We start from the raw sequence: 17,264 nt of genomic DNA, 5'->3' as shown, positions 1-17,264 counted from the left end.
CAGATAAGAAACAAGGAGACCCCATCACAAGTCAAGATCCTCCTGTGTCTTAAGCCTATCTTCTGGAGTTCTGGCTATTCCTGCCAGCTTGGTGTCACCTGCAGATTTGATGAAGGGATAGATTGGGAACTCATCAAATTTGCAGACGACACCAAGCTGGCAGGAATAGCCAACTCTCCAGAAGGTTTAAGATACAAGAGGAGGATCTTGACAGACTTGAACATTGGGTGCTAATATATGACAAAATGAAATTCAGTGGTGAAAAAAGTAAGGTTCTACATTTAGCCAAGAAAAACCAAATGCACAGGTACCTGGTTCAATAGCAACAACTGTGAGAGGGATCTCGGAGTCCTAGTGGACAATCCCTTAACTATGAGCCACCCGTGTGCTGCACCTGCCAAAACAGCCAACACAGTGCTAGGCTGCATTGACAGAGGGATAGAATCAAGATTGCATGAAGTGTAACTACCACTTTACAATGCCTTGGTAAGGCCACTTTTAGAATACTGCATCCAGTTTTGGTCAGCATGAAGTAGACAAGAGGTTGAGACTCTAGAACAGGGGTGTCAAACTCAATTTCATTGAGGGCCGCATCAGCATTGCGGTTGCCCTCAGGGGGCTGGGTGGGCGTGGCCTACTGGGTGGGTGTGGCTACAGTGCATTTGGCCTACTGGGTGGGTGTGGCCACCTCTACATCGTTCGCATCAAGGGTGCCTATGGGGGCCTGGGCAGGAGTGGGACAGATCTGAGGGTCTCTGGCAGAAGGAGGGTCTCTGGGCCAGGGCCAAGGCAGTGGGGGTCGTTCCCTCACTGTTTCCAGAATGGCTTCGCGGGCCGCATAAAAGCACTTCACGGGCCGGATCCGGCCCCCAGGCCTTGTGTTTGACATGTCTGCTCTAGAAAGTGTGCAGAGAAGAGCAACAAAGATGATTAGGCTAAAACAGGAGGCTAAAACATACAAAGAACGGTTGCTGGAATTGGGTATGTCAAGTTTAATAAAGAGAAGGACGAGGGGTAACATGATAGCAGTCTTCCAATATCTCAGGGGTTGCCACAAAGAAGTGGGAGTCAATCTATTCTCCAAAGCGCCTGAAGGTAGGACAAGAAGCAATGGATGGAAACTAATCAAAGAGAGAAGCAACGTAGAACTAAGGAGAAACTTCCTGACAGTGAAAACAATTAACCAGTGGAACGGCTTTCTTCTGGAAGTTGTGAATGCTCCAACACTGGATGTTTTTAAGAAGAGACTGGACAGCCATTTGTCTGAAATGGTATAGGGCAGGCGTGTCAAACTGCCAGCCTGAGGGCCGGTTGCGTCACGCTGAAACCACGCCCACCCCATTGCCAGCAATGGGGAAAAAGTTTCAATACGTTGCACAACATCACACGACATCACGAGTTTGACATGCCTGGTATAGGGTTTCCTGCCTAAGCAGGGGGTTGGTCTAGAAGACCTCCAAGGTCCCTTCCAACTCCTATTCTATTCTATTCTATTCTATTCTATTCTATTCTATTCTATTCTATTCTATTCTATTCTATTCTATTCTATTCTATTCTATTCTACAAGCAAGTAAATGTCAGCTGGACATCAGAAAAACTTTCCTACTAGTAAAAGCTGGAGGACTGTGTGTTGGAAGGCCGTTGTGGCGGACGAGGCGTTCTCTGCATTCTTGGTCAATTCCAGCTCTCTGTTGGTTCTGCTTCCTAACCGGCGTTGACTCTTAGTGACCACACGGAGGGACCTTCTTCAGAACCATCTGCTGCTCTAGTATTTCATACTAGAGTTTCTTGTAAGAAAGGAAGATTTTCCATAGTGAGCAGAATTTCAGTATATTCCTTCTGTCTTCATTCAAGTCAGTCATTAGCTGTCTGTTGGGATTATTTAGCTACCAGTTCAAGGTTTAAAACTTCTTAAGAGTTTGGTGATCTTCTGGAAAATGTGCTTTTTAAAAATCTTTTTGCATAAGAGATTCCAAAGTCGTTCACATGCTGGCTGGTTTAGGGAAAAGCAGCACTTCTCATTCCATGAGACTCCTCTGTTAGTAGTATCATCTGGCGTCCAGTTTGAACGCTGTGCTGAGGTCCGGACATACAACTTCTACAGCCTTCCTCTAGATCAGGGGTCCCCAAAGTGCTCAATATTGACCCTCAAGAGTTGAAGGCGCTATCCAAGGAATTGATTTGACAGAGTTAGAAGGGACCTTGGAGGTCCTCTAGTTCAGGGGTCCCCAACCTTTCTGGGTTGGTGGCCTGGCGGGAAGGGGAGGGGCAGGCACCTTTACGCGCCTATGCCCACACACGCAAAGGGGACCATGAGCAGTGGTGGGATTCAAATAGGTGAACAACCGGCTCTCTGTGTGGATGCTGCTTCCAGAACTCCGTTCTGGGCCTGGGCAAAAAAAAAAAATTAGCTACCGGTTCTGCCGAACTGGTGTGAACTGGCTGAATCCCACCACTGGCCGTGAGCATGCGTGCTCTGCAAACGGGGCTGCTAGCATTGGCGCGAGCCTAACGCCGGCACAAGGCTCGTGGTGAGACTAGCACCGCTGCAAGGGGAGGGTGCACACGCACATGTGCACACGCACTGGCCAGCCACTCACGTGGGGCACTGTGGCCAAGAAGCCACAGCCCGGTAGTGGGCCGTGGCCCATAGATTGGGGAGCTCTGCCCTAGTTCAACCCACTTCTTGAAGCAGTTTCAGCCTAGTTGGGGAAAGACAACTGGCGCCTCTCCAAAAAAGAGAGGCTGCTCTTGGGGCATCCGCTGCTCCCCATCAGCCCCTCCTGCTTGCGAGGGTTTAATCTCCCTGTCTCCGTCCAGTCTCTCATTCTGGAGAGAGAGCAGATTAGGCAGCCCCAAATTCCTGTTGACCTTGCACGCCAATTAGGGGATGAAGGAGCCACCGGGATTAAGGACGTGGGAGGCGAGTACCGAAGAGCCAAAGGAAGCAGGGAAAATTGCTGTCTCCCTTCTTCCTCTTATCTGCCACCTTCCTGCAGGAACCAGCTCTGGAACCTGTTTGAAGGGCTGAGGTCATCGTTTCCCTTCAAGGAAGTTCGGGATTGCACACAACCTCCCACTCCGCCACTTCCCAGGAAAGGCTAGCTGCAATTGGCCAAATTATTATTAAATTTCCCAAGATCAAGATAATTTGCTTTGGAGTAGCCTCATAACCGGCATCTAGGTGGAGAGAATGTCCCCGTCATCCACCTCCAAATGCCGCCATAACAAGGCAAGCTTTGTGAGAGTGCAGCTGTGCGGATTCTTGGCTGGGCCACACCTGGATTTGAAAGCTGTCCCCAAGGGAAGCTCCCAGCCGCTGCCACCACCACCACCCCGTGCTCCCCAGGCCCTCCGGGTCCCCTCCCAGGGGGACTCCCTCTTGGGAGTCAGCTGACCCCCCTGCCTTGAACCCAGGTGCCAGTGGGAGACCCAGAGGAGGGGGGCCTCTGTGCTCAGCCTTGACCTTCTGCTCTTCCCAAGCAGAGCCTCTGTCTCTAGCCCCCGTTCCCTCTTCTCTGTCCCTGGCCCAGGAGCCACAGGCTTCTCACTGTAAAGCTTTGCCTCCTGTCGCCCCAGACTCTTCCACGCACCGACTGCTGGTTCTCTTCTCAGGTGGCCTTCTAAGCCTGAGGCCCCCTCCTTTCCCCCGCTCAGGGCTCCCAGGCCTGGTCTCCATGGGCTGAGCTTGCCTGCACCAAACAGAGGGACGGTATAGTATACTTCTCCAAACATCCCCCCCCCCCGCTGTTCTTGTTCCCAGTAATTGAAACCAATTGAAACTCAACCCAGGCGAGGGGGCTCCTAGTCCCGAGGGCAGGCTGAAGGGCCCCTTTGCCTGGCAGAGTCCGGAGAGACCCCCAGAGGGAGAGGCTGGCCTTGGGAAAGCCTACAGCCTCAAGCAGGAGCCTTTTCTTGAGGGTAAAGATGAAGCTGCCATCCAACTTTCATAGCTGTCTTTTAATTACTCCCCCCTTCCCCCACCACCACAAAGGAGGTGCAAACACAGTCATAAATTTGCACTGATGAAAAGCAACTGCTTCTTGCCTGCTCTGATGCCACCAAATCACGTCTCAGCTAATCCTGCAGATGCCCTAAAACCATGGCCAGTATTAGCCGGGGCTGCTCTGTCGCTTCCCCTTTGGCGGCTGGCAATTCAGGTGGGCGACGCTCCCTGCCTGTCCTTTGCTGCTGATTCAAGGACTGAGTCCCTTGCATCCCCCCTACTCAGATCCTAATTTATTCCAAGGGGGGAAAAGTGTCCCTCTCTTCTGGGCCGCGCTGAACGTGAGTCCCACGTCCAGTTCTGGGCACTCCACTTTCAGCAGGACATGGAGAAGCTGGAGAAGATTCATCCTAACCCTAATCTTGTCATCCTGCTGCTCCTCACGGGTAATGGAGGCTGGACGCTTTCTGACACTCGGTCCCTGCAGCCAGTTCAGCAGCAGCACCCACATTTGGAGCCCCGGCCATAAAGATGGCAGGAGCATTGGCCAATGGATGAGGGTCCCCACCTGCCACCACTGTCCCAAACCCGGGTTGATGATGGAGAGCCTGCAGCGGCCAAGCGGGCCTCAGCACCCCAGAGGAATGAAGCGGTCTCTGGAAGGCCAGCAGCAGCCACCCTGGTCTCTCCCTGGTCAGCAACTCACCTCCTGCTGCTCCTTGTGCTCCAGATGTTGGAGGGTGTGGTGTGACCTTTGCCTCTGTCCACAGGTCTCCCTCCGCCCGATGCCCAGAAAGAATCTGCCTGGGCACCAGAACTGCCTCCCATGGAGAGTTTACCGACTTTGCTGTCTGGAGAAGTGAGCTAGAGGTGGAGGGCCCGGCTTTGCCTCGGGGAGACCAAGGACTGGACACACTCAGCGTGGGACGCTCCATTTTGCAACTTGTCATGTAGAGCTTTAAGGTAGTCAGTTTTGTGTTTGGTTTTGCATGGATTTTTGCGAGGGCTCAGACTCGCTGTATGGGGAGGGATAAGGAGTGGATTGGGCTACATTTTGTAGGTGGTCCCTGCATTTTTGTTAGCAGGCCTGTCTCCACTGCCTAGGCGGTGGGTGATGCTCATGGAGAAGGGTTTTTGTTTCCAAATAGAACATAGAATCCATAGGGCTGGAAGGGACCTCGGAGGTCTTGTAGTCCAATTTCCTGCTCAAGGCAGGATGCCTTGTACAGTCCCGGTCCAACGGTTGTCCACTCTGTTCTTGAAAACCTCCAGCGATGGAGCACCCACGGCCCCAGGAGCAAAGCTGTTCCACGGATAAATTGTTCTCGCTGACAGAAAAGGTCTCCTAGGCTGGATCTGCCTTTGACAAGCTTCCACTCATTACTTCTTGCCCTGCCCTCTGGTGTTTTGGAGAATAGGTCGACCCCTCTTCTTTTTGACAGCCCCTCATCTACTGCAGGACGGTTCTCAAGTCCCCCCCCCCAATTACTCTCTTCCATAGGCTAGACACACCTTGTTCCCTCAGCCGGTCCTCTATTTAGCCTCCAGACCCTTCGTTGCCCTTCTCTGCACTTTTTAAAGGGTCTCATGGTGACCAAAACTGGAGGCAGAATGTCAAGTGTGGTCTTTCCACTGCAGTGTGAAGGACTACCATCGTTTCACGTCAGGGATGTCAAACTGGCGGCCCGTGAGCCAGAGGCATCAGGCGCAGGCCACGCCCACCCTGGCTCTGCAAAGGCAAAAAATGTCACGATGGGTCACAGTATGTCACGTGACGTGATCGAGTTTGACATCTGTGCTGGATATGATCTTGATGGTATCCCTCTCTTAATGCAGCCTAGGACTGCATTGGCTTTTTTGGCAGCTGCAACACACGACTGGCTCGCATCGTCCACTAGGACTCCCAAGAGTTAAGACTCCCTAGAGTTAAGCCAGGTAAATAAAAAGTTGTTTTCTTAAAAAAAAAAAGTATTGTGCTCCAACCCTAATCTGCCATGTGGGCAGGGGGAAGAGGGGTGGGGATGAGGGGAGGGGTACTTTAGAGGGCTTGGCTCATCTGTCTCCAATTTTAGGCAGTGGGCATTTATTTTTCAATAAAAACATGTCATTTCCTCCTAACGCTACCAGGATAAGAGAAGCACACCAGCTTGCATCATGATTATTTATCTATTTATCTATCAGATTTATAAGGCTGCCAAATTCCATGGTAAATCTGAGCAGGGTGTGCACTAAAGGAAACCTGCACAGCCAACGTTAGAAGAAAGAGCAGTGATGCCAGCGCCATAAACCTGCCACCTAACATACACATGAAGGGGTTCGTCCCACCTCATGGCCAAAGCTGGGGAACGGGGGCGGGGGGGGACATGTTTTAAGGACTCTTTGAACAAGGGCAGGGAGGGGCCGTAGATATCTCTGAGGAGGGGGATGGCCGTGCCAGAGGACTGGAGCTGGTGCGCATCTGACTCCTTCCGCAGGGAGCTAAACAAGTGAACACTCCTTCCACAGGGCAGGAATCCTCCCTTCTCCTCCGGTTTCTCCCTCCTTCCTCGACTTGGGAGCCACGGTGCTTTTAGCATCTGCCCGCTCCCCTCCCCAACCCTGCTGGCAAATAAAGGAAACCCCATTCAGTTCCCAGGGTGTGCGTAAGTACTGTGGTCAGGCCTTGGTGCAAGCTGTGCATCATAACAAATTGTATACATGCGTGCGCACGCACACACACACACACACACACACACAGAATCCCCACAGCAGACCCGTGTCCTGGGGCCCTCTCCTTATTATAATTTAATAAAAATAAATAGATTAATTTATAATACAAATAAAGGTGGGATAAAAATCTAATAAATAATTTAGCTTATACTTATTTACCCAAGCAGCTTTTAAAGGTCCAGGTGTTCTAATGTCCTTCATTTGCTGCTTATCTCCTATTTCTTGTATTTAGCGATCTCTTTATTGCATTTTCGTCAGCCCTTTGGGGCCCTTCAGAAGGTCTGGGACAGGAGCTACGAGGTCTTCTAATTGCCTCAAACGCAGCTGAGGCTTCAAGGGTCCCCACTGGAGAAAATGAGAAAGCTGGACACCATCCGGGTCTGATCCACGAGGACCGCTTTGGGGTTCAGGATGAAAGGGGGGGGGTTGGCCACGCTTGAGGACAGAGCTGGGGGGGCGGGGGGAGGAGAAGCCTTCCCATCATCAGCATCACCATCATCGGAGCACGACTGGCTGACTGAGGCAGCCCTGCCTGGCGGAGCTGAGAACTTACTGGCAAGAACAGGAAAGCCAGCTGTATCTGTCCCTTCATGGTTTCTTACCTGCAGCCCTTCGCAAAAACCCTGCAGAAACCCTGGGGGGGGAGGTTTGCCGGGAAGAGCCCCAGAATCAATGAGAAGTCAAGGCATTTCGGGTGCAGGGAGAAAACGTTTACTCGGTGTATTCAGACAAAAGGGCGCTCTGCTGCACCGGAAGCCTCTCCTTTCGCAGCACAGCCGCCTCGTCCTCCCTCGCGGATCAGTTGGGGGCCACCGTGAGGGTCTCAAAGGCCTTGATGTCCTGGAATTTGTCACAGGAGAAGTTGACGAGCAGCTGCTTGGTCCCGCTCTTGCTGGGAGTGATCTCAAAGTGGATCTGGGAGCTCTGCTGGGCCTTAAAGGCGGGCACCCTGCGGAAGAAGAGCAAGGGGACGGGTCACTTTTGGTTGGGGCTGAGCGCTGGGCTTGAGAAGCACTGAGAAGCATCCAAGGGCTTGGAGGACCGGCCAGGGGCCACGTTGACCCTGCCTGCACGGGGCTCTCCACCCTGGGAGCTGTTTACCCTCCGGGTTGCCAGCACCGTCGCTTGAGGGAGGGCCGGGAGGCAGGCGAAAGCCAAGCAGAGGGTGGCCAGGGGTGCCCGAGGGTCAGCCAAGGGCCGAGGAGCCTGGATCCACACAGACGCAGGAGGGACGTGGGGAAGGCCTGACGCCAAGGCCCAGCTCTCCACGTGCCTCTACCCTGTAGCCAAAGTGGTGGGCTCTCGGCTGGGAAGCTCCCCTCAGAAGCAACAGCCTCCTAGAAGGGAGGGTTGCAAGGGACCTTGGAGAGCAACTAGTCCACCCCCTGCCCAGCGTGGCAGTGTCCCCCACAGAGGACCCTCCGACCTCTCTTAAGGCACCTGCTGCAAAGAAGAGCCCCCCCCAGCGGTCTGCTCCACCCGAGAAGCGGAAAGTTCAGTCTGGACAAAGGAGACCGGGAAGCAGGGAGGGAGCAGATAACAGAAACCAGGACCAGGAATAATTCCTGACCTTGTTAAAAAAGGCAATCAGACCTGATCTGCCCTCCATAAAGCCCTGAGCTTTGGGTCCCTCAAGCTGTGCGCTTTGAAACATTCCTTGATCCTCAGGACTAACAAGGAGCTCCTGTAATAGTCTGCTCTAGAGCGGATGTGGGGAGGACCCACCTTTGGGGCCAGAGAAGCACTTGACCCAAAGGCAGGCCTTCAGCAGCAAGGGTCTGCCTCCTTGTAGATGCAGCCCCCTCCCCAATTATGGTTCTGGGGAGGGGGGTTGTTGGAAATTCCTCTTTGGCAGAGCAGTCATCTGGACCCCGCTTGCATACCCCCCCACCGCTTGCCCCCCCCAGCACTTACTGCAGCCTGAGCTTCTCTGCCAGCAGGTCGCTGCCTTCCACCTGCAGGACGCAGGCACTCAGCTCCTCATCCAGGGGGTTGGTAAAGCTGGCTTCCACTTTCGTCACCTGCCCCACCTTGGCCTGGTCCAGCACCTGCTCCAGAGCAGAGACCCCGCCCCCTGTGAGTCCATCCTCCCCGAAGGCCTGGCAGGAGCCCAGGAGCCACAGAAACATAGCCCCCCCCGCCCCACCTTTCTGGCCAAAGCCAGAGGGGGCTGTTGGCAAAGACCCTCCCTTCCTCCCCCCACCGAACCAGCCCACCTTTAGGGTAATGGAGGGGTTATCCAGAGTGATGTCTCTTTCCACCACGGTGTCGTGCCCCTCTTCCAGCTGGCACAAGGCAGTGGCACGGAGCATGTTGTCCGTGGTGAGGTGCTGCTCGTATTCGGCATAGGAAATCTTGATAGGAAAGACTTTCACTGGAAGGAAAGATCCATAATAAATAAATAAATAAATAAATAAATAAATAAATAAATAAATAAATAAATAAATAAATAATAAGTTGGAAGGGACCTTGGAGGTCATCTAGTCCAACCCCCTGCTCAGGCAGGAAACCCTATACCATTTCAGGCAAATGGCTGTCCAGTCTCTTCTTAAAAACCTCCAGTGTTGGAGCATTCACCACCTCTGGAGGCAGGTTGTTCCACTGGTTAATTGTTCTCACTGTCAGGAAGTTTCTCCTTACTTCTAGGTTGCTTCTCTCCTTGACTAGTTTCCATCCGTTGCTTCTTGTCCTGCTTTCAGGTGCTTTGGAGAATAGCTTGACTCCCTCTTCTTTGTGGTAGCCCCTGAGATACTGGAAGGCTGCTATCATGTCACCCCTCACCCTTCTCTTCATTAAACTACACATACCCAATTCCAGCAACCGTTCCCTATATGTTTTAGCCTCCAGCCCCCCAATCATCTTTGCTGTTCTTCTCTGTACCCTTTCTAAAGTCTCAACATATTTTTTACATCGTGGTGACCAAAACTGGATGCAGTATTCCAGGTGTGGCCTTACCAAAGCATTGCAAAGTGGTATTAGTACTTCACCTGATCTTGATTCTATCCCTTTGTTAATGCAGCCTAGCACTGTGTTGGCTTTTTTGGCAGCTGCAGCACACTGCTGGCTCATATTGAAGTGATTGTCTACTAGGACTCCGAGATCCCTCTCACAGTTACTACTACTATAGTGTACCACCTACACTATACCTGTGCATTTGATTTTTCCTGCCTAAATGTAGAACCTTACTTTTTTCACCACTGAATTTCAATTTGTTAGATAGCGCCCAGTGTTCGAATCTGTCCAGATCCTCCTGTATTTTAAGCCTATCTTCTGGAGTATTGGCTATTCCTGCCAGCTTGGTGTCGTCTGAAAATTTGATGAGTTCCCCATCTATCCCCTCGTCCAAATCGTTGATGAAGATGTTGAAGAGCACTGGGCCCAGAACAGAGCTCTGGGGCACCCCACTACACACTTCCTTCCATGTAGATGCAGTTCCATTGAGGACCACACGCTGAGTACGGCCTGTCAGCCAGCTACAAATCCATCTGGTGGTGATGCTGTCTAACCCACATTTTTCTATCTTATCAAGTAGTAGGTTGTGATCTACTTTATCAAATGCCTTACTGAAGTCCAAGTAAATTATATCTACAGCATTCCTCTGGTCCACTAATTTTGTCACTTGGTCAAAGAATGTAATAAGATTTGTCTGGCATGATCTGTTTTTGACAAACCCATGTTGGCTTTTAGTGATGACTTTGTTTGCATCAAGGTGTTCGCTGATTTGTTGTTTGATTATCTTTTCCAGAATCTTCCCAGGTATTGAGGTCAGGCTGATAGGTCTGTAGTTTCCAGGATCTATTTTTTTCCCTTTTTTGAAGATGGGAACTACATCAGCTCTCTTCCAGTCCTCTGGTAGTTCCCCAGTGCTCCAGGATCTTTGAAAAATATAGTTCAGTGGTTCTGAGATCACGTCTGCCAGTTCCTTGAGAACCTTGGGGTGTAATCCATCTGGTCCTGGTGATTTGAACTCGTCTAGGCTGGACAGGTGCTCACTTACCATTTTCTTGCCTATCTTAACTTGCCTTTCTATTCTGTTTTTTATGGCGCTGGTCTCTGAGCTGCACCCGGCCCTCCCGCCCAGGGCCCCTCTGCTGCCGAGCGAGCCCACGCGCAGGTGCGCCCCGGAGCTTCTCTTTGAAAGGAGCACTCTGGGTGTGGGGGTGTGCGTGTCTGTGTGTGCCACCTCTGTGCTGACTAGAGCCACCACAAGGCGGCTGCTGGGATGGGGCGGGTGAGGACCCCCTGAAGCTCCTCTAGACGTTCAGGGCACAAGTCCTTTTTTTCTGCTGCATTTCAAAGGATCTTCCCTTCCGGGTGAGGCTTGGCGCATTTCTCCTTCGGGGCAGAAGGGATGCTTGGCTGCCCACCTACAGGAGAGGGGCACCGAGGGCAGCCCTCAATCTCAAGCCCAGCAGGGGGCAACCTTCCGGACTGAGACCTTCCCTTCCCCCTCCCCCCCAGGACAGTCTTTGCGCACCCGGAGCCTCTGTGTGCCAAGGGCAGCCGGCCGTCAAAAGGAGTAAGGCGGGACCCAGCAAGGCTGATGCCCACCCGTGAACCTCTTGCAGCTCTAAAGCTCTGGTGTCATTTTTTTTGGCACCTGCACACCTGCTCACAACTGCAGGTGGTGGACAAACCCCCGCAGTCCACCTCATTGTGGGCCTCAGGGGTGGGGCAGGCCAAGGCACAAAGTAAGAGGGAAAGAGCGCCATGCCCGTCCCAGCCCTGCTTCCCTTCTGGTCGTAGGCTGGATGCGAACCAAGCCACCTGCTGCCACCCGGGCTCCATGTGCCAGCTCTCAAAGGCTGTGGCAGAGAATCAGATGCCTCTGGCCACCTTGCTAACCCACACGGTTTGTGCCCATGCCCCTCTCTTCTCCCAGTGCATTACAGGGGAGGTCAGGTGTGGGCTGAACCCTAACCTTGCAGCTCGGAGTGTGTGTGTGTGTGTGTGTGAAGCCTGCTGCTCTCCCTGGGGCAGGCAAGGCTTACCTTCTTGGGGGCCAAGGTCCACCTTGAGGCTGTTCTTCCAGACCTTGTGGATTAGCTTCCCAGTGTAAACGATGGACCAAGCGGTCATGTTGGCCGTCACCTTCTTCTGCTCCGAAGCCAGGTTGGTCAGCTGCAAGACCAAGCTGACGTCCTTGCCGACCTCGGGGATGCTCTCCAGCTTGAACTTCCCAGAGATCTGCTTCTCTGCCTCGGGCAGCTTGGCAGATGTGGCCGAGATGATGTCCAGGTTCAGCTTGCCCCGAGCCTTCCTGAAGATTTCCCTCTCCTTGGCCGAGCCTGAGAAGGAACCACAGTGTGTGTAGGGGGGGCATCAGGAGGAGCCACGCTTTGCCAAGAGGCCCTGATTTCTGGAAGTCTGAGCCATCCAGCCGCCTGCCAGGCCCATGGGAGGAAAGGGGGCCGAGGATCCCTTGTTCCGGGGTGGGACAAGGCGTCTTTGGCTTTGGCAGCTGCCCAAGCGGGCCCTCCTACCCTGGCCACTCTGGCCAGCTTCCCGGGAGCCACAGCCAAGCGTGCCTGGGAGGGTTTCGCTCTGTGGCTGCTTCTGCCGCCACTGGCTCGGTTTTGGCTTGGCCGCCAGCCCTTTCTCAGCTTCCCTGGCAAAACCCACAATGCAAAGATTTGGTGACTCACCGAGGGCATTAATCCCTCTTTGAATTACCCATTCTTTACTAACTACTCTGTCTAAGCCACCCAGAGTTGTCTCGTCAATGAGGGGTGCAGCATATAAATATAATAAATAAATGAGCAGATTGCAGTAGGTGTGACGTCAATGCCCGGCATTAATTGTGCGGCCTTTGGGTCCCCCGATTCAGCCCCCAATTTCCGCAAAGCTGGAAAGGAAATGCCCACTTCCTCAGTCTTACCTTCCGGGTATTTGTAGTTGGCTGTGACATCCTGGCGGGCGTAGCTGCCCACACGTTTTGTGCTGGTGTTCTGGCCAATAGACTGGGTCTCTGAGTAAATCAGTTTTTTTTCTCCAGTGTTCATGTCATAGACCCAGTTGGAACGGTCAGCGTTCACCTCGCTGAAGACAAACGGGCCGTCGTACACCAGGTCCACATCTCCCTCCTTGATGGCCGTCAAGGAAGCTGGTCCACACTGGAAGATGCCTGGAGGAGGGAGGGAGGGAGGGAGGAGTTAGGGGGAGGGAGGGAGGGATGCCCACAGTGGAGCTGGGCAGCAGGAAACCCCACAGCCACTCTGGGGGATGGCCTCTGGTGCCCCAGGGTGGACACTGCTGGCCACTAGCTTAGCTGGCTTGGTCATGGAGCAGCTTCTCCTTACAGGAATGAGAACATGCAACATGGGAATGAACGGTTCCCTGCGGTCCCTCGGTTCTTAAATCTTTCATAAAGATTAAGACGCTCAATTCTGGCTTTGCAAGAAGCCTTCAAGACTTGAGGATCCCTGGCTGAGGTTTCCTTTGATTTGGCTGCCACCATATGCACCGAGGGGCTGTGTTGTTTGCATTAGGATTTTAAAAGTTGTTAGCTGTGCAGCGTCGCCATGGAGAGATGAGCAGTCAGAGAAACAGAATAAATGAATAACATAAAGCTCTGTTCCAGGTGTAGCCAGGATGTCACCCTCTGCCCACCAGAGGGGAGCATCACCACCCCAGGAGGCTTTACAGAGTCAGAAGGCACAAAAGAGTTACAGAAGAAAGGGCTTAAGGGACACCCCCCCACACACACACAACTTAGGAGAACTTAGTGCCACAGCATCTTGGCTCGTTTTGGGGCAGACTAGAAAACTAGTGGGGGGGGAGTCCCACAGGCTGACCCATTGGCCAACCCCCCCCTTGGCCAGACCTGCTACCCCAAGCCCTCCTTCTAGAACATTCAAAGTCTTGGGGGGGGAGTGGGTCCTGCTCCCAGCTAAGCCTCCCTTCTGTCAATCTGCAGGTGAGGCGAGGAGAGAGCAACCTCTCCCCTTGCTGCTACTTCGAGCGAGGGGTTCAACTAGAAGACCTCCGAGGCCCCTTCCAGGCCTTGGATTTGAGCATTCCTTGCTGGTGGCCCTGCCCTGCACAGGAGAGCCATTCTCCCACCAGAAGCCCCCCCCTCCCCCGTACCTGAGCTCCTCTCCTGCGGAGTGGCGTCCAAGATTTGCCAGCCGTTGTAGGTGGCCCCAAGGTCGGATCTGGCAAACCAGCCTTCATTCCACACATGGAAGTTCCTGCGAGGGGGAGAGGGAGAGAAGGAAGGAGAGGGGGGAGGAAGGAAGAGGGAGAAAGAGAGGGAGAGAGAGATGGCCTATTTGCAGATGTGCAGACCCCCCCACACACTCCCACCCCATTTCTCCCAAGGGGCAGGAGGGGCTTCCTAGAAGGGTCGCTCTGGGCTGCTTCCCCCCCTAGGGATGGTCAGCCCCTAACCGGAGCTTTCTCTGCCAGGCGCCCACCAGGTGCAGAAATCAGGAGGAGAGAAGGAAAGGAAGTTTGTTGGGGGCAAGGAAGGGGGTGTGTGGAGAGAAGTCAGGAAAAGGGGTGTGTGGCGTGCCCAGGTTGCTTCCACACAGTCGAAAGACCCTCCTCCCCTCCCCACCCCCAGGGGCAAAGGATGGCCTAAAAGGGGGGAGCTCCCTCTCTCTCCCTCTCCCCCCTCCTTTTATTGCCACCTAGTGGCCGTTCTGTCTGGAGTGGGAGCCTTGCCACCTTCCCAGGGCCTGACTGCACAGTTGATGGGAGGAGGAGGGCAGGTGTTCTCTGGGGATACCTGTGCTAGGACGGGGGGAGGGGAGGGGGCCCCTGGAAATGGCTCCAGGTCGCTCCATTCTGAGTGTGTCCCCGATGCCTGCTGCAGAAAGCGTGACCTTTACGCACCGCAAACCACAGTATCGCTGCTTACTGCCAGAGGTACCCACCTCATGCCTTACTTAGTTGTGCAAAAGGGCTTGCCCGCCCCCATGCCTGCCCCACACCCGGAAAGCAGGTTGCCACCCATTGCAGAGAGAGCCAGGTGCCCCTCTTCCACCGCTGCCCCCAGGTGGGAAAGAGGCCGCCGGGGGAGGCGGGCGGCTGGCAGATGAGGCCGAGAGGGGGTCTCTCCTGGCATCTGTGGCTGCCTGGGGCCTGGAAACAAGAGGGGGGATCCCGGAGGGTGGGGGGCGGGGGCAATTACCAGATGCTATCGGAGGCGATGTTCAGAGGGTTCCCCTGGGGGTCGTAGTAGACGTCGATCGTCAGAGTCATGTCCGTGTCGTGGGCAGAGTTGAAGTTGGTGATGGGTCGGCTGGGGATTCCCAGGCACCGGAGGACTGCGGGCAGAAGGCGGGAGGCACGATGGAGACCATCCCCACGGCAGGCACGCCTCTCGGGCAGCCTCTGCAGAGGCCGAACTGGGCAGCAGGGCCTCCTTGCCAGGGAGCAGAGCCTGGGCAGAAGATGGGCTCCTCGCTGCAGCCGCTCAGCTTCCTTGCCCAGACTTCTTGGCCCAAGTGAGAAGGGCTGCGGATGGGCTGGCAAGGGCTAAAGAGTTTGGCTACGGGGGTGGGGGGTGGGGGGAGGGCAACCGGTTGAGGAAGGAGGAAGCACGGCCCGGCATTCCCACTTCATTCCCAGTGCCTCCCCTGCCTGGGCATCGGAAGAAGGGAGCTGGGCACCCTCATGGCTGGCAGGAGGCAGCCTTCCCCCAGTCCCTCCTCTCTGGACAAGGCCCGTCTCCCACCCTTCTCCCCTCAGGCCGGGCCAGGGGAGGCCCTGCCCAGGTTCCATTTCGCACCTTCTCTCCGTGAGGCGGGCCAGACCTGGAGTTATAGGTGTCCCACAGCAATGCCCACCTGCCGCACATCCCAAAGGGGTGTGGGGGATAGAGAGGCGGAACCAGCAGCTCTTTCTGCCCCCACCTGAGGTCCCCCACTTGGGTTGCTAGTGAGGGAAAGCTCTGCTGCCCTTCCCCCTCCCGAGACAGACCAGAGGGGTCCACAGGATGGTGGGGCGGATTCAGCCCTTCCGGACCACCCCGGGTCTGAGGGCAGCACCCGGGGCCTTTCTGCCGCCTCGGATCCAGCACCCCCAGGAGAGTCTCCCCCCCCCCCGGCCGCTCTCTCAGAAGGCCTACCTGTGTTCAAGACTCCTGCAAAGACCCAGCACTGGCCGTAACGGACGGGCCTGAAGCCAGAGCTCTTCCATCTGTGCAAGATGTCCACGCTGCCCGTCCAGCTGCTGGGGCTCTCCCCCCCGGCGTAATTCCCATCCCACCTTCCCTGCAAGACGCCGTAGTCATCGTTGCTGTTCACCTGGGGGAAAACCAAGAGAAGCCGCCGTGGGGTAGCCGCTTCACTCCACCAGCCGTGTCGGCTGGGGACTGCCCTTCGCGGCACAGGGCTGGATTGTTCAGAAGACTGCCCAGCCACCTCCGATCACCCCAAGATCTGTCAGAAGAGGCGTACCCCGGGCCCCGTCTGTCAAGGGGAGTTACCTGGCAGGGCTCTGAATATTTATTTCACATTAATCACATGTACATGCTGCCATCTTGCTATCCAGAGAGGTGCCATCCTCCCAAATATGAACCTTGCCCTGATCCAGCTGGTTCCAAGGCCTGGTCCTTTAAGGCCTGGGGGTCAGGAGGGGGCTGAGCCCTTCCATTGGCTAGGTCAGGGGTAGGCAAGCTCGGCTCTTTTATGACTCATGGACTTCAACTCCCAGAATTCCTGAGTCACCTATGCTGACTCAGGAATTCTGGGAGTTGAAGTCCATGAGTCATAAAAGGGCCGAGGTTGCCTACCCCTGGGCTAGGTTGATGGTTACAGATGGATCTGTTTTTACCCAGCTGCTATTTTATGTGCAAGGCCTTCTTTTTTTGTCTTTCTGATGTTCCTATATTTCGCAAATATTCATTGCTACCCTAAGTCATTAACTTCTGACAGGCAGCCGTATCAATTGAGTAAAGAAGGAACAGAACAGAACAGAATAGAATAGAATAAGATTTACAATAGAATAAGATTTAGAATGGAATGGAATGGAGTGGAGTGGAAGGGAACTGAATTTGGAAAGAACAGAATAGAATAGAATAGAATAGAATAGAATAGAATAGAATAGAATAGAATAGAATAGAATAGAATAGAATAGAATGGAATGGAATGGAATGGAATGGAATGGAATGGAATGGAATGGAATGGAATGGAATGGAATGGAGTGGAGTGGAGTGGAGTGGAGTGGAGTGGAGTGGAGTGGAAGGGAACCGAATTTGGAAAGAATAGAATAGAATAGAATAGAATAGAATAGAATAGAATAGAATAGAATAGAATAGAATAGAATAGAATAGAATAGAATAGAATAGAATAGAATAGAATGGAATGGAATGGAATGGAATGGAATGGAATGGAGTGGAGTGGAAGGGAACCGAATTTGGATAGAATAGAATAGAATAGAATAGAATAGAATAGAATAGAATAGAATAGAATAGAGTAGAGTAGAGTAGAGTAGAGTAGAGTAGAGTAGAGTAGAGTAGAGTAGAGTGGAGTGGAGTGGAGTGGAGTGGAGTGGAGTGGAGTGGAGTGGAGTGGAACCGAATTTGGAAAGAATAGAATAGAATAGAATAGAATAGAATAGAATAGAATAGAATAGAATAGAATAGAATAGAATAGAATAGAAT

The 17,264-nt window shown here is 53.5% G+C and overlaps 1 protein-coding gene across 1 annotated transcript in view; it reads right to left on the bottom strand.

Moving 5' to 3' along the window:
- Positions 1-6,920: 6,920 nt before the first annotated feature.
- LOC308666311 (protein-glutamine gamma-glutamyltransferase E-like) overlaps positions 6,921-17,264 on the bottom strand; it is a 17,413-nt gene continuing 7,069 nt past the window's right edge. The window contains exons 6-13 of the mRNA XM_081325022.1: positions 15,729-15,906; positions 14,790-14,925; positions 13,742-13,845; positions 12,534-12,779; positions 11,647-11,943; positions 8,872-9,029; positions 8,570-8,703; positions 6,921-7,604 (exon numbers count right to left, since the gene is read on the bottom strand). Of these exons, the coding sequence (XP_081181148.1) occupies positions 7,454-7,604; positions 8,570-8,703; positions 8,872-9,029; positions 11,647-11,943; positions 12,534-12,779; positions 13,742-13,845; positions 14,790-14,925; positions 15,729-15,906 (1,404 nt within the window). The 3' untranslated portion in view covers positions 6,921-7,453. The remainder of the gene's footprint in view (positions 7,605-8,569; positions 8,704-8,871; positions 9,030-11,646; positions 11,944-12,533; positions 12,780-13,741; positions 13,846-14,789; positions 14,926-15,728; positions 15,907-17,264) is intronic.

The sequence above is a fragment of the Vipera berus genome, assembly GCF_964194415.1.
Source record: "Vipera berus genome assembly, chromosome: 3".
In the NCBI taxonomy this organism is placed as follows: domain Eukaryota; kingdom Metazoa; phylum Chordata; class Lepidosauria; order Squamata; family Viperidae; genus Vipera; species Vipera berus.
The sequence above is the reverse complement of the archived record's forward strand: the minus strand, read 5'-3'. Positions and strand labels throughout refer to the sequence as shown.